Source organism: Agelaius tricolor, unplaced genomic scaffold (genome assembly GCF_023055355.1).
Source record: "Agelaius tricolor isolate 1412-34295 unplaced genomic scaffold, bAgeTri1.0.p SCAF_4, whole genome shotgun sequence".
Classification (NCBI taxonomy): domain Eukaryota; kingdom Metazoa; phylum Chordata; class Aves; order Passeriformes; family Icteridae; genus Agelaius; species Agelaius tricolor.
In genome coordinates this window covers 13,871,943-13,888,384 of record NW_027269264.1, presented here as the reverse complement: position 1 = coordinate 13,888,384, position 16,442 = coordinate 13,871,943, and the positions used below count along the sequence as shown (strand labels likewise).

The window sequence follows — 16,442 nt, the reverse complement described above, 5'->3', positions numbered from 1 at the left end:
CCATGGGAGATTAGAGAAGTGACAGATTGTGCCTAAGGGCATTTGTGATCAACCCAACTTGTGAGCTGGACAAACCCTCTGTTTCCTGAAGAGCTGGAAAACAGGTGAGTATAAAGTCTCCGAGTGTGGAGAACTTTGATGCCTGTGAGCATTAGCAGTACCAACTCTATTGGAAATTTAGAGTCCTAAAGTAAATACACAGGCACTTTACACTGGTTTAACAATTGGTCTTTAGGTGCTGTAATGAAAGATTTTTCACAACACTACTCTTTGGCTCCACAGGACCCACTGGTAACAGGTCCATTCCCATTTCCTGAAGCTGGCATCCTGACACTGAAGCAAGACTTTCCCGTTCCCTCAGTCTTTCTTATCCACATCTGTGCAAGACCCAGATCAGCTCCTGATCAAGTATGTGTTGTATTCTACCATTAGACACATCAAAACTGAAACTGCTTCTTGCCTTAAATCTTAGAAGAAGACCATTGAGTTAATTTATTGTTAAAAGTGTAAGAATTAGTAAATAAACGATTCTTCTCTCTTTTGATGAGAAGGCTCTCAAAGATGTAATTCAAGATAAAGTACTACATAGCAAGTGATAGGAGCCATCACTAAGATGAATGAAAATTCCCATGGTGAGAAATTAGTAAAACAGTACTGAAAAGTGCAGTATCTCTTTAAAAAGCACATGGTATGCTACAGGGATTGACAAGTTAATTGACAGCTAAAGCTAAAATGGAATCATGGCCTCCATATTAGATGTCTGTATCTGCTCATTCAGTCTCACCCATGTGCACAGTGGTACCCTGAGCCTCTGATGGTCCTCTGAAGGGTTGACGAGTGGGAGACATGGACTGCAAAAAGCTACAGAGCCAAGAATTTTGTTTTTACACCTGATGTCAATGGAAAAAAATCAAAGCAAATAATTAATATGGAAGGATGAACACAGAAACTTGACCTGGCTGATTGGTTTGTACAGTTTTTTTACATGGGCTTGTGTCTTTGGACAGGTGACTGGTGTTCGTTTGATCCCTCTCACAAAGGGGCAGGTCATTGTGCTGTGGGATGACGACTGTGTTAAGTCAAAGTAAGTAGCTTTTAAATAAAATTGATACAAATGAGTTACCAACATACTACTCCCTAAGTTTCCACAAGCTCTACAGAGTAAAACAAGGTCGAAAATTAATGAATTGTTGCTCCTTGATAGATGATACAGTGCATTTGTCTGAAAAAATGAACTGTAGGACCTGTGTGCACAAACTGTGAAAAGCAGCCCTGCCTAATTTGCTGATCAAAGGAATCTGCCTGTTGGTCACCAGCATTCAGTGGCATTTCTGAGGGGATTCTATTCAGCATAGCAGACAGGAAGATTCATGGTAAAAGTTACATTATCAGCAGATGCCTAAGTGGGATCTTAGACATCTCTGTAAGGGATGTGAACTGGAAGAGAAAACCTCAGGTTGCTTTCTTCAGCAAGCTCGACTCAACTGGAAACCCTCTGTATGTGAACTCTGAAAGGGGATCCAGTGTACAAATAGATTACCTCAGGAAGGTAAAAGGACTTAGGTCCTTTTCAAGCCAGTCTCCCTAGATTCTTAATAACCTGGTGTCTGAGTGAAAGATGCGTGACATTTTGTGATGCTGCAAATACCCAAAGCAGCAAGTCAGTCTAGGTGTTTTTCTGAGGCTGTTGGAGCCCTGGTTCTTCCTAATAGTGCCAATTCACTCCATCCTACATTTGGTAGGAATGAATCAAGTGAACATTTCTTATTTTTGTCCTTCTTGTTGAAATAACCCTGATTTTTCATAGTATTTGATAGTTCATGCATTGTCAGTTGTAATTACAAACCTCTCTGGTTCTCTTTTCTAGGTGTATAAAGACATTTGAAGTTGAATTCTCATCAGATGGAAAAGTGTACCAGCGGATTAATGCCAAAGACACAATATTCACTCTCTGGGTCTACAGTCCAGGTATGCAAGAATACTCACGTTAGGTAATCTGTCATGTGATATTGCCACTCATGAGTTTGTGAACCATTGTTTAGTAACCACTGAAGGTAGGTAACTTGCAAGTAACACACAGTCTCTCACAAATAAGAGCTCATCCCCTCCTTTAGGATTGTATTCTCAGTAAGAGACTTATTTTCAAGGACAAACAGAGATCAACAAGTAGTCGTGAGGACATTATTAGTAGTATGCCATGGGTAATTCTTTGTCACAAAAGCCAGTCACTGAGCTGCAGGCCTGGCAAGGTTCCTGAGACATTAAGTAGCAATTTGTAGCTGGTGTAAAAATACACAAAAATGATAACCAAAACCCCCACAAAAAACTATGATCAGACCTTGCAATAGAAGTTTACTCAGATGAAACATCCAAGTGAAGGAAGATACTGATGTTTTATTTGGGTATTTTTTTAATTTATCTGCAGGTGGAGGGTGGTGGTTGTTGGTTTTTTGTTTGTTTGTTTTGTTTTTTCCCTTTTTAAGCAAATGCTGTCTAGTCTGCAACATGACCATCCAACAAATATTGATGATAAGCACTGATGAGAGCTGAGTGAAACACAGACAAACCTTGCCTTATAGTGATACTATTAAAAGGCAGTTGAGAGATGTTTTTACCAGAAACAAGGGCTTATCTTACCCTGAGAAAGCCTTAACATCAGCAGTGATCGCATAATAAAAGTTCAGAGCTATTTATGCAATGTTAGGCAAGCAAAGGCTTTAAATCTTGGCTATGACAAATCTCTGAAATTATTATTCATTATTATACTATAATATAATATACCAGTTTTAATAGTTTGTTTCAAAACCAACAGCGACAAAAAAGACTACTTGAAAAAACATCATGTCTCAGCAGTCCTTATTGCTAGGAACTTCCTCCTCACCCATTATTTCTGGCATTCTTTTTTTCCTAGAATAAAAACACTAAAACACATATAAAAATCAATTAATTAGATAAAATACCCCCAAATTTATATTGCTTGTGTGTTCAAAGATTCTGCTAGGGAAAGCTGTGTTCTTTGAACTGGATCAAGGATAAAAAGCAGCAAAACCACAGAAGATCAGTTCACATACCTTTAAAGTAAGTGGTGCTGCTTCCTGAGTAGAGCAGAGGGTTTTCAGTCAGCCTGTGTGCTTCTTGTTCTTCTTTTTTAAAACTGTCCCCACATAACCTGTTCCAAAGGCAAAATTCAGGCAGAAAAGTAAGTTGGAAAAAAAGGAAATTAGTAATTTTTTCTTGCAGATGTTCTTCCAAACAGCCTTCTTCCAAAGGAGCTGCTGGGATAGCAGTCCTGTAGCTCTACTTGCTAATCCTAGTAAGTAGAGAGGACTTCCTTGGTGAAACAAGATAAAAAAGCCAGTACTTGGCCACAAGGAATTTGTTACCATTTTTAATCAGAAAGGCAAAGACACACTTACTTAGGGTGCAGAACTGATTTCCCCAGCCTGTTCCATGAACCTAGATTTTACAGGAGTAGTGCCTGCTTCACATCCTCCCAGTCCCACAGGTGCCAGCGTTTCACAGTGACCATTTCTAACCTTTTCATTTGCAGGAAGCTCAGTCTCCGGCTTTTACAGAGTGCGTGCCATTGACTACTGGGGGAAGGCAGGCCTGCCCTCTCTTCCTGTGGGATACATTGAAGCTTTCAAGTGACGCTGAAGAGTGGTGCCTGTCTTGGTGTCAGAGTGGTGTATGTTCCTTGCAAATGACAACTCCCCAGAAAAATAAACTCCTCCCAGGCTGAGGAGGGCGTATGGAAATGACCTGATGAAGTTAGGAACGCAAGTTAGAAGCAACTGCCCCTGTTAACTCTTCATAGCACAAAAGACAGCATTATCAAACAACCACAACTGCAGCTGGTAAGAGGCTACCGTAGGACAGGGATTCAGCCTGGTAACTAGGAATTATGGGAATACATGTTTATTATTCCCCTTTTTTCACTGAGCTAACAGCCAGGGCAAGCTAAGATTTATAGAGGTCACAAACTGTAGCAGGAACAGAACCATGGCTTCACTGTGTGGGTGAGGATGGTAGCAAAGGCACATGGAGGACCTGTCTGAGAGTGAACTGGCTGCCTGAGCTGCCAGTCAGTCTTAACAGTTTGATGGAAAAGTGCACAGCGACAAGACACATTCAGAGCATGAAGTAAGGGATCTCTTAGTTCCTTTGGCTGGTTAGTCACAGTGGGTTATTTCAGAATGCTTGCCACGTCTTCAGGTGTATGAGGTTTTTCACTCTCTCACAGAGGTGTTTCCACCCAGCTGTCTCTGTATTTGTGACCATTACATGGGTGCCAGAGCTGTTTCCTGTAGGCAGAAGCAGGGGTATCAGCTCATTCTCAGAGGGGAGAAGGCACAGAAAGCCCTAGCCTCCTGCCTTTTCTCTTTTGTGCTTTTGCCCAAGTCACCTGTTTGCACTTTGGCCACCAGCTGCTGCCCGTTTGTGGTAGAGGCTCTAACCCTGAAAGTCCCTCTTTCTCTCCATTGCTGTCACCTAGCCTGGTGTCCTTCAGCCCTTACAGGTGACACGTCCCCTCACAGACTGTAAGTGGTCACTCAGCTTTGCATAGCCAGGAGAAAGCTGAAACACTAGTTAGAGCCTTCGTATCTTCGTATGACCAGACAGCACACTCATGAATGTAGCAGGGCTACTACTTAGGACACTTAGGAAATTAACAAAGAACAGTTTGAGCTCCTGTGCTTTGCAAAGCATGTGCACAAGCGTGTGATAGCCCAAGATCATGGGCTACAGATCACCACTGGCTGTGCTTGCAGGTGCCGAACACTTTATGTAAACAGCAAAGTTCCCTGAAATTGCAGGGGTGTTGCTTTATTCTTCTCTTTTCACAACTGGCACAGTTTGAGCTGTGCCTTTAACAGGCTTGCAGAGAGAAGGATAATGCCAGTGAAAACAGCTGGAGTGTTTTCCATAGGAGGAGTGACTTTGTCACACAAACAAATCCCCTACTGCTCTCTTTGCTGACATCAGCCACCTCACCAACATAACAACAAAAACTACATATTTGATGAAACATTCAGGTCTCAGAAAAAAAGAAGTGCCCAAGTTTGCGCAGTAGGAGAGAGCTGAACTACCTCAAATACCCTCAACTCTTACAGCACAGAAAAGAAACATATGCAAAAAGTCAGTGCATGTGAAATGTGGCCTTATATCTCCTTACTTGCTGATTACTTGTTCAAGTGCTTTTACTGAAAATTAGCCTTAAAAGACTTATTCTGTCACAGAATTCAGATGAAATATTTCTTGCCTCATTTGAGTTTTTATAAGGGGCACTTATCGCATCCTAGTCCTCCAATTCCTTGTCCATACAGGCAGAACAGGAAATGGCCATGGGTCCTACTGAATTGGGTCCTCTAAATTTAAGAAAAGTTATTGAGACATTCTACTTGCATGGAGATAGTAAAAATACATTTTAAACTTGTGATAATTTCCCCTGAGTGAAGAACCATTGTACACAGTTAAGTAAAATCTAGCGGATAACACATGTTGTTTTGCTAGCATGAGGTGGAGCAACAAATAAAATTATTTAGAGAAATACTAAGTATAGGGTCTTGAGAGATTTTAGTGTGTCTGGAGCAGGGGAAGATGTAGGAGCTTGAGTGGACAGTTTAGTGTGTTAAGATGTCCTACCTGAGTAGCCCTTCTGCTTTAAAATTTTCCCACCCTGGCAATCAGAATATAGCAGTCTTTATCAAACCAAGGACTATGTACTAGTTACAGGTGTATTAAAAAAAAAAAAAAAAAGTAAAAAAGAAAAAAAAAAAAGAAGAAACATAGCTGTAGTGAATAGTATTGATTTTGTTATGCAGGGATGAAAATATACAGATGTGCAAACCATGAAAAATAGAAGATTTCTTCTGAAAATCTTCTTCGCTGCTATGATATAAACTCATTCCTTTAAGAAATGAGCATGTGTTAAAAATTACAGAGAGAAGAGAAGTTGGTATTTCCAGGTATGAGTTTATTTCTAACAAATTATAAAAGTTTTTGAAATGGCGTTTTCTTTTTTCATCATTTAATGTCTACAGAAAAACGCTATTTAGTACTTGAAACTAAAGATTTCTGTAACCATCTGTTGCTGACTCTGATAGTGTTTCCAAAATTGCATGTTTAACTAATCTCCTCTGTTACATGTAGTGGTCAGCCCCCCATTACCGTTTGCGTTTTCAGAAGTGCCAAGTATCCATAGCACCAGGTGTGAATAGCAGGTGCTTAGTAGTTCTGTAGTATCATAACCAAAGCAAGGCTGCAGAGCGCTCATGTATGTCTTTTGCTGTTCATTAATCCAAATAAGAATATGTAACTGCAACATGGAATTACTTGCCTGCGCTTGAAACAAAAGCTTGTGAGGCTATATAACCATTTTGCAACTGAAAGAACCTTTCAGCTGAGTATTTTACATTGTCTAATTGTGTATATGCTACATTTGTTACCATCTTTTGTGAGAGCAAATAAAACTGGTTATTAATCTTTCACATGAACCATGTAAAAACAAGATCTGATCATTGTGTTGTAGAAACTGCTTACAACTCTACTTACAACCTAATCTTGTAAAGTAAAGACTATTCTCAAGGACTGTCATATTTTAACACCAGCCAGCAGCCAAGTACCATGCAGCTGCTCACTGTGGCTACCAGTGCAAGGGGTAAAATAGCTCGACTTGTGGAAATTCCAACATTACATATAACTGAAACATAAAAAATGTTGAGGCTGGAGTAGAAACTTAAGTGCATAGATTGTCTCAGTTACCACAGCCCAGGGAAAACTGGTCAAACTCAAGGTGGTATCATAGTGTCTGATCTCAGGACTCGCAGTGTCCTTGCTGGAGGAGGTTCACTGGTGTGTGAAGGACAATATCCTTGCAGAGTCCCTCCTGCTGTTGAGCAGTCATGGTCTTTCTGCCAGGACTAAAGGACCTTCTGAGGACAAAACAACAGTCCTTTTAATGTATAAACAATTTTTTTATTTTGTCTTGTTAGTGGAAAGTTTGTGCAGGACAGAGATTATGACTTGGGACCTATACACACACTTAAAACCCAGGAATAATAGACTGCTTTTCATCAACCAACTCAAACAGCAGACAGATGTCTGCCTCTAGATATACCTGAGGTGTTTCATGTTGAACTCAACAGAATTTCAAGAGTAGTGTCTTATCAGCATACACTCATTACTGCCTGCCCTATCCTACCTTGTCTTTAACATTTCCTGCAGTCATTAGAGACAAATGGATATGATGTAACTTCCATCTGTTCATTAACTTACCACATCATACATTGAGGACTTGCTTGTGGTCCTGATGGAGACATACTCCCCCAAGTACAATTATTGGGGCACGTGAACTCAACCATAGTGTATTCAACCAGAATCACCTCTATACTTCTGTGATCCTGCTGGCTTTGCCTCGTGTGGCTAAAGAGGAATTTTACTACTTATCTTGTCTGGACAGACTACACCAAGCAGATGCACTGGGTCCTGCATATTGATTGTATCTTCTTGCTAAACTCTCATCTGCTCTGGTCATACAATTAGTATAACCATAGACATTAAAAATCCCACTTCTCTAAGACTGGTAGTATTGGTCTGACAGTTTTGGCCAAAGGCCATGCTTCTTCAGCTAAGGCTTGGTGCTGTCTAATCAGTTGTTATACAAGTCCTAAGGTCACAGATTCCACCCCAATACTTCCTGCTGGGAGAAAGGTGGAAGTGGAGAACATTCAATCAATGCACTGACCTTGCACTTAGTCCAGCAGAAAAGGCTGATATTTTTTCAACACTGAGTAGTTCTCTGTCTGTGTGGGGTTTTGTTAGCATTGCCTGCTAGTGCTCCTCTGTTTCTGTCCTTAGCTTTAGGTGGTAGCTCCCAATCTTGTTCTCTGTCAGGGTAACTTTCCCTAGACCTGAGGAGCAAGGACATGTTTGTCAAGCGGGTTGAGAGCCTTACGAGTATTGCCAGGAAATCCTGGGAAATACAAGTTTGAGAGACTTCACTGCATCCCTGGGATAATGTCTCTGGTCCTGGAGAGTGTCTTTGGTTTCTATACTCTTTCTGGTTACTGTGGGTAAGATTGTGCAAGCATCTTGCAGCTGTTTAACAGTGTAGTGCTCTGAAGATCTTCAGTCAATATCAGCCTTGTTCCACACACCTTTTTGAAGCCTCAGGAGTAGAGGCTGTTCAGCTTGGTCTTACCTCTGTGCTTGGTAATTATAACTTGTAAAAATTTGTTTAGTTGATAAACTGCAGGGTTCATCAGGATACTGGGGTGTTCTAGACTGGATTTTTATTATTAAGAAACACAAGGTGAATGTGATTTTACTAAAAGCAGTGGGAAATGCCTGTCAATAATGCTGACTCAGGTTACTCTTTTTCTACATGGAGATTTCCAGGTACTTTTCTTTGGCTTTCTCTATCTGTGAAATTCTTTGCCATAAACCCAGCCCATTCTATATCTTTCAGTTCTATACCTTTCAGATGCTGAAAACTGGATAATGAAGGCAGAGAGGAGCAAATTGCTGTTAATGCCATTAGAAATGCAAGCACCTGCTCATTTAAATTATTGTCCACTGTCATTGAAAGTAGCATCTGTTTTAATCTGTTTTATTGCATTTGTGGTTCTCCCCTTGGGAACTTTGCTGCAGGTAGCTCTGCCTCAGATGTGCTCTTAAGTCCTGTTTTTGGCCGGAGCCATCTCAGTGATGTGCCTGCATACTGCCCTGTGCCTTGCTGCCCTTGCTGGCTGGACTTTCTAGGTGAATCCCAGAGTTAACCCAGTCACCATGCTGCTGTCTGACAATCAGCCCTGTCAGGGGATGTGCCCCTCTCACCATCCTTGCCTTGCCTGCCCTGTTCAGAGCTGGGGAGTGACCCTGCCCCATGTGTGCTGGGAGCACCCTTGGCTGCTGTCTCACTGCTCCTCGGTGAGCATCCTCAGTGCTTCTGCTCCCCAACAGACAGGACAACAGGCAATAAAAACCAGTTTCAGAGGTGCCTTTTTTTCCAAAACATTTATTGACAAATGCCACATTAGGTATTCTCTTGAAAATTCAAATATCACTATTATATTGCACACTGCTTAAAGATCCCCCAATATTTTCATGTGTTTTTCAGGAAAAACACACTATTCCATACTATGATTTTTTAAAATTATTAGTTGAGTGGCAACTTCAAGACCAAGAGGTCTGGTTTCTGTGCTTAAGGATAGGATCAGAAGCGTACTTTTAGCAGGCCCCTGGAAAGAAAGAAAAGTAAACTTTAGTCTGTGTAAGTAAATTTGCAAAGGGCTTTAATAGCCATGAAGTCTCCACTGAAGCTGTAACTACAACCCTCCTGGGGTACTTCTGAATCACAATATAAGACTAGGATGCAGGGTGCAAAAGTTTGCATTTCTCTCTGTCTATTGGCACAGACACAGGCAGCCTTTCCTAGCTAGCCATGGGCTTTTGGCTTTCCTGAGGACCAATCCATGACCCTGCAAGCCAGCTGCCTTCCCTCTGCTACAGGGAGCAGTACAGAGCGCTGTGGGGCAGGGATGCCCGTGCCATGGCCTTGGGTGATGCCAGTACGTGCTCTGTAGTGGAGGACTGGCTGACACAACAATGTGCTGTTCAGGAGGTTTTAGCTGCCATTCCTTGTGCCACAGTGCAGAGTACATGTGCTGTGTGGCTTAGTAAAGGGTCAACTTCCGGGCCAGGTAGGTGAGGTTGTAGAGTGTGAGTGCTCAACTGCCAGTAAAGAAGAATTTCTACCTTCTGCAGAGCCCTAAAAATGTGTCCGCCTATTTCATGGGCAGCATTTGAACTAGAAGATCAATTCCTGTACCTCCAGAAGAATGTTCCCAAAATGAGCTTTAAACGTGGTCTGTTTACATATATGTGGAGCAACTGCTGACTCCCACTGCCAGCTGATGCAGTCAGAAATGCTGCTCAGAGCCCCTCATCCCTGCTACTCAGACCACACAGGACACAAGTCATGATGGAACTGAGGGTGAGAATGGTCCTTCCTGGAGGCACCTTTTCGTCTTTTCCTGGAGGACACTGCATGGACCCACGGTAAGATGCTATTATGCAAGTGCCAAGGCCAAGCATTTCCAGGTGCAGAAACCCCGGCTTGTTGCATCCATCCCTGTACTGTCTACTACAGTAACAAGGCTGATCTTCATCTGGTAGTGTACCAGGTTCAATACACAGGATTCTGGTAAGTAGCAATCTTAAGGCTGCAGAACCAGCCTGTAGCAGGCTCTTGTTCTTTTATGGATTTCCCTTTGTAGCTCTTTTCCTACTAGATCTAACATGAGGAAAAGTTTGCTAAAAAAGAACAACTGGGTTTGATGTAGTTCTGTCACATGAACAGCGAATGCAATCACCTACTGTGCAACTCAGTGAGTTTGCTAATTAGGCTGAAGTACCTGACTGGAGCACAGGCTGAAACTGGCCAGACATGCAGATTTCCTCCTGCTTTTGGCGCACAATGCGCTGGATGGCTGGGGGGAGGCCACGGGGATTGCGTGAGAAGATCAGGGAGTAGCCATCGTCACAGGAGCCGTCCTCCTTCAGGCTGCGGCAGGCGTAGGTGATGGCATAGTTATCATAGTCAGTGTCAATCACCCAGTAGTTGTCCCCTGAAACAACAACACACAGGTTTGTCACAGTGGGTGGATCCTTCAGCAGGGAGGTGGCAAACTCATGTTAGGGATAGCTTTCCAAAGGATCTATAATCACATCACACATCCAGCTTATCTCCACACCATGAGGGGAAGAACTGGGACAAGCACAGGGCATCTTGAGACCATGATTTTCCCCACAATGCTCAGTGCATTTTCAGCTTTTGTTTCTTAGGCTAGAGGTACTAGGAGGACTAGGATTTTCTAGGTTTTCAGTGAAAAAATACCTCTTTATGTTGCTTGCTCAAGCATGGTAGAAGGAAGGACATACAATATAGATTACATTTCCTATACAGGAAGCCTCAGTAAAACATTCCTCCTGTTTTCTAGCCTTGATCTACTTAGTTCTTTTTGGTATGGCTTATCTGCCAGTACTAAGGGAATGTACTTCTTTCTTAGAAGTCCTCCCCAACTTCCACAGCTGAGGAACTGCAGCTGTGGGAGGCTTGGGCATGAAGGATGGGCTTTGAGGGGCACGTAGGATGGGCTTTGAAGGTTCAGCATGAGCAGTTTCTGAAAGGTACACTTGAGTTAACAGCTCCATTTCTTTGAGTCCAGCTGTGTCTATCTGAAGAGAAATGTGTCTTGTTGTTGGGGTGCAGCTGTGGGTCTACATGTCTCCTCTTTTTAGCTATGAGGAGTACAGGGGTGACTGACTTCAGCACTTCCATAATGCCCACAGTGGGCCCCCAGAAGAATGGTTTCCCTAGGTTGAACACCACAATTGGCTGTACAGAACCCATTGTGTGTGGCCCAAAGCCTGTAAGCCTCCTTGTTAACATATATAGTGTATGAGAAGGATGTGTAGGGAGTCTCTGATGCTGCCCGTTCTGTGGAGATAAAATAAAATGCACTGCTTGGATAAAGCATGCTCTCCCCAAAAGGATGTTTCAAGGGGAACTTGGAGCAATCCCAGCTGAACTATTTTTCCTGCTTATATGTAGATATGCACATCTGGACAGCTGTAATTGACAAAATCCTCAGCAACTGGAAAGTGTCAAGGGGCTGGAGAATTTAACTCACCACCACTGGAGAGGTAGCTGGCCAGTCCCTGGTAGGTCATATACATTTTTGCTGGAGTGGTTGGGTCAGGTACCGTGTATTGAGCAGCCATGTCAGCACAGATCACCCAGAAACTGCAACGAGATCCATAACATTCAAGGTAAAACCTGGCAGCATGAGAACTTCAAAATGGGTGTCGTTCTCTCAGGGCTTGGGCACAACTGCCTCAGGCATGGGGCATGGCCTTTCTTAATGCAAAGTTACTAATTAATGTCATTAAGTAATGCAAATCTGTGACACTCCTCAAACACACATCCATCACAGCCAGTGATTGCTGCTGCCCTCTGGTCCCCAGCTGCTGTAAGGCTATGCTGTGGCTGGGGCAGTACCCTCCTTCAGTTCAGTAAGGTTTTTGCCACCCATTTCTGTACAAGCAGACAGACACCAAGCACAATAATGAACGTTGTTTCTTGACTTCCTCCTAGCAGTCTGCAGGGTGAGCTCACTGCATTTGGGATCTTTTGGGCTCAGTAGCTGTGCCCCAGGAAGAGGCAGGGACTTGGCTCTCCCCTGTCTATCCCTTCCTGGCAGTATGGGCACAGGAATGTCTGTTACAAGCACAGTAATAGTTACAGCTCCTCTGCCAAGCTGGTGAAAAATGAAAAGCTGTCACAGAGCCTTTTAGAACCCTGTGGATGTCCATTTGTTACAATGCCCTTCTCTGTTTGGTATCTGTTTGCTTTGAATGCCATCCACATTTCAACACTCTTTGTCAAGCATTACCTGGATTAGTGAAACAGTGGAAGGGTCTTCATTCCCTTCCTTGCTCAGGCTGGGCTTCCCCTTATCCTACCTTTACAGAAATAAAATTTGCAGCAACCTTGAGATCCCATTTGTTTTCTGAAGAGTCCTTTCAGGCATCTTCCCCCTTGCACAGTATGGCATGCCTGCAAAACCTCATTTGCCCATTCCCAAAATATCTTGGAGTGCTGCACTGTTAAGATGTTCAAGGTTCATAGCCACCTGCTGGTGCTAGCATATTGGTAGCCACAGATTTTCTCTTTTGCACTCAGAAAGCTATTTAATCTCTTTACATGCTGTAATTCCTTGTAGTAATCATGACCAACAGGCAAAAGTCTAGCTTCCTGCCATCTGTCCATTCAGGCTTTGGAATTACATCTAAGAGTTAACCACAAGTTTTTCTCAGAAATCTTGCATCTTGACAGCCTTCATTAGCTCCTTTACTTGATTGCAATTAATTTATCTAACCATTCCATCAATCAAGATTTGACTGAATAATTAACTTTATGCAGTAGTTTTGTGACAGACCCAAACCTGAGCCAGGCTGTGAAGAATCTCAAAGGTGTCTAACCTCTAGCTTCTAATCTGATACTTTGGCTAAACTTCCCTTTTTGATGATGAAAACCCAGCCATGTTGTGTGTTGAGGGTTGATCATCATCCATGTCCCCCTCACACAGTGCCTCACGCCAGCAGCTAGAGTTGAAAGTCAAGAGAGCTCACCCAAAAAGCTTCACTCGGCCTTTGGAGGACGCCGTCATTGTGCCGTCTTCCTCCACAGTGTATTCAGCAGAGATGTTGTCCTGAAGGAAAAGGCCTTCTGGATCCTTCTTGGCCAGGGCATACCATTTCCCTGCATACTGTCATGAAAGTGCATTAATAACTGCAATAGCTACCATGGCAAGATTAGCACAAATACAATTTTGTGAATCAAAGTGCCTTTCTAACTCCCCACTGCCTGATAAATGCCAGTCTGAGTCTGGGAGGGAATGTAGCACACAGATGCTGCAGTGCTGCCTGATGAACCTTTGCCTCTGTGCCAGAAGAAGTGGGTCTGGCAGCTCTGCACTGCTCTGTGTGTGTAGTCCTTGTGAAGTGAGACATTCCTGTCACAGTGACCCCACACCAAAAGCATCTCCCATCCAAACACATCTTCTGAGAGTCAGACTGGTTCTTCCCTGCTCCTGTTCAAGCCCCTTCTCTTCCATGGAATACCATACCAAGTTCAACAATATCAAATTGCAGGTACAGGGGCTGGAGCAAGCTGGCAAGAGACAATCTTTGTGGCTGCCACAGGCCACAGTTGATCTCTGATGGGGAAAAGGGCCTACCCAGCAAATCAGAAAATGATGACTATATGCTCAAAACACGGGGAGGGTGTTTTGGGGAGAGTAATAGCAAAGAGAAATGGACTGAGATTAAGAGAAAGAATATGTCCGTGCAAAAAATGGGTCCCTGAAAATGTACCAGAAGTATCTAGTAAAATAAAAACAAGATCTTAACAGGTGACTGACAGAGAGGAAGACCCTTAAAAGTTAACATTATCAGTAGAAATGCTGAGAAGAGCAGGAGCTGCCTGTGTTAAAATTGATTCTGCAGTGAAGCTAATGACATCTGCTAGGCAAGTTATGTGCTTAAGCCTGCAAGGCTGTGATTCCCAATACAGGAGCCTGAGCAAAAACTTTGACTTTTTAAACTGGGATATTCCCAAAGCTCTCCCTGGATATGATTTGTTACCAAAGCAAAGCCAATCTTGTATAGACAAAGCACTTGCCACATCCCAGATGCCCCTATAGCTGTGGTGTTTGCTGACCATTAGTTAACATAGGTACTGACACACGTCTGGACCTTTCCAACAGCAGATTAGCCCTCATTTTCTCCTCAGAAGCACAAATGATGTGTTTAAACAGGAGTCAGTGTTCAGCATAGGTAAGAGTTCTATTTGCTGTAACTCCCAAGAATGACTAGAGGTGGGTGCAAGTAGCCTAGGGCTTGTGCTTGAGCTTCCTCTCTGATGTAGATCTAAATTGTTCCTTTCACGGAACTGCCCGAAGCTCAAAGTTGTGCCAAGCTAACAGAATATGAGCTCTAGTAACGTCCCTGGCTTTCAAGGGCAGTTTTACTATAATGTTCAGCAGGTTAAACAGTACTGAGAAAACTACAGGAACAGCATCAGCAACATGGAATATGAAAGAGGTTAGCTTTTTGGTGAAGAACCCCTTTAGATGAACAAAACTCATAATCCGGAAAAGCAGTTTGTATGTAAAGCTTCTTCACATGTACTATTGAAGTAACCATAGTTACCCTTTTTGGATCAAAATTGTCTTTCACAGAGAAAGACTCCACTGCACAGGTCTGAGCTAGGCTATATTCAACAGTGTAGAAGACCGAGGCCAGGAAAACATACTGTGCGTATTTCATTCTGCAAGACAAAAGCAAACACGGGGGTTTATTTCATGCAGTAGATGGAGGTAGATAGTGCTACGGATGCATTTCCATCATTTAAGACTAGTTTTTTCCATACTACTATCCATTGATACTGACAACCAGCTCTTCCATTGATACTGAGTCATTGTGGTACCTAAATTCAGCCAAAACTGAACATCAATGGTAATTACTTTGGAGGAGTATTTTGCTTGCCAGAAGTGGTAATGCAATTAATTGTATTTTTGTATTATAAATCAAGCCAGACTATGGATAAGGTCAGTAAGATTTGGTAAAAAATTGAAATGTTTTGAATTTTGTTTTCGCAGCAAGAAAAATGTTCTGATGAGCTCTGGTAAAGCACTGTACATAGTAAGGATGTTGTTTCTAATTATTTCACAGTGAGCGTCCACTTTGCTTTCAAGCCAGCAAAGCCATGTTCTTTATCTCCAGTTCTGCTCACCAAAACAGGCCTTTCCTTGGTGCCTACTCTAATGGCATAACACACCTTGGTATTGGCTGCCCTCTGACCATTCCTTCAACAAACATGATGAATAATATTAATTTTCTAGAGGCTTGATCTGTCATTGCACCACAACCACTAGGTGCTCATGGCTATTTTTCTCCTGGGGTATCCCACCTCATCCATATGCCAGCATATTTGTTTCTCAGACTTCAGGAAGAGAGAACCTTCATTACACATTCTTGCAGAGTATTTGACACTGAACACCTGTCCTGATGCCAAGATAAAACAGTTATCTAACACTTGTCAGCACCATTCAAGCTGAGCTACCAACCCAGAGCCCAAACACCCATGCAGCTACACTAGGCTGTTCCTAGCTGCTGCCATGCTAGCTGCATTTCCCTGCTGCAGGATATGCCGGTCTCATCCACCTCTGCTGAAGAGAGACCTACCTGCTGAGTGGAGATGTTGGAGATCCTTGAGACTACTCTGCTTCAGTCTTTGGACTGCAGGTAGCAGGAGGGTTTTGTGTCAATTGCCCTCCAGCTCCCTTTAAATAAGGAATCTACAAAGTCACTAATTGGTTAATTTTGCTCGTGTGCCTGAATAAAACACTTAATCTTGGATAATCCATTATGTAAAAACCAACTGTAATCCTCACATTGGTGGGTCTGACTGCTATACTAATACAAACACAGCTTTTACATAATGGAAAAAGCTGCCCAGAAAGCTAATAAATCTGATGATTTGATTGTGCCACTGCTTTGTCTTGTTGAAGTCTTTCTGCCTCTAACACATGTTAGGAGAATAAGAACAGAGCATTAATTAGAGAAACACTTGGGCTATACACACGCATCTGCACAGGCACGTGTTTTGACAACTTGCATGGAGCAGGTACATAATTAGCTTTTCTCATACCTGCATCATCAAATTAAGGTGATCCTTTCAAGAGTAGGAAGCCATTATGCATTACCTACATGGGGGAGGGGACAAAATGTGCAAAAGTGCAGTTTAGCCTTCATGTTCATATCAGAATCTTGAGAGTCCTCAGTTCTCCTGTGCAGTGAAACATTTTTATGTA

The 16,442-nt window shown here is 42.7% G+C and overlaps 3 protein-coding genes across 6 annotated transcripts in view; 1 reads left to right on the top strand and 2 right to left on the bottom strand.

Annotated features, from left to right (window-relative positions):
* SLC26A1 (solute carrier family 26 member 1) overlaps positions 1-3,670 on the bottom strand; it is a 37,483-nt gene extending 33,813 nt beyond the window's left edge. Inside the window, exons 1-2 of one of the 3 annotated variants that reach the window (XM_071424641.1) lie at positions 3,537-3,670; positions 3,072-3,169 (exon numbers count right to left, since the gene is read on the bottom strand). In XM_071424641.1, the coding sequence (XP_071280742.1) occupies positions 3,072-3,169; positions 3,537-3,544 (106 nt within the window). In that variant the 5' untranslated portion in view covers positions 3,545-3,670. Of the gene's footprint in view, positions 1-3,071; positions 3,170-3,536 lie in introns of those variants that run through there. The other 2 variants (XM_071424643.1, XM_071424644.1) reach the window with 2 other exon arrangements.
* The window catches only part of IDUA (alpha-L-iduronidase), a 46,265-nt gene extending 39,768 nt beyond the window's left edge, over positions 1-6,497 (top strand). For both annotated transcript variants that reach the window (XM_071424650.1, XM_071424649.1), the window contains exons 11-14: positions 283-408; positions 1,008-1,084; positions 1,868-1,968; positions 3,551-6,497. In XM_071424650.1, the coding sequence (XP_071280751.1) occupies positions 283-408; positions 1,008-1,084; positions 1,868-1,968; positions 3,551-3,651 (405 nt within the window). In that variant the 3' untranslated portion in view covers positions 3,652-6,497. The remainder of the gene's footprint in view (positions 1-282; positions 409-1,007; positions 1,085-1,867; positions 1,969-3,550) is intronic.
* Positions 6,498-10,372: 3,875 nt separating this feature from the next.
* Positions 10,373-14,895, bottom strand: LOC139588889 (purpurin). The gene is made up of 4 exons (XM_071424651.1): positions 14,779-14,895; positions 13,198-13,334; positions 11,697-11,809; positions 10,373-10,631 (listed from the first exon to the last, which is right to left on the bottom strand). Exons 1-4 carry the CDS (start codon positions 14,893-14,895, stop codon positions 10,405-10,407), a joined length of 594 nt encoding a protein of 197 aa, XP_071280752.1. The 3' UTR covers positions 10,373-10,404.
* Between the last annotated feature and the right edge of the window lie 1,547 nt (positions 14,896-16,442).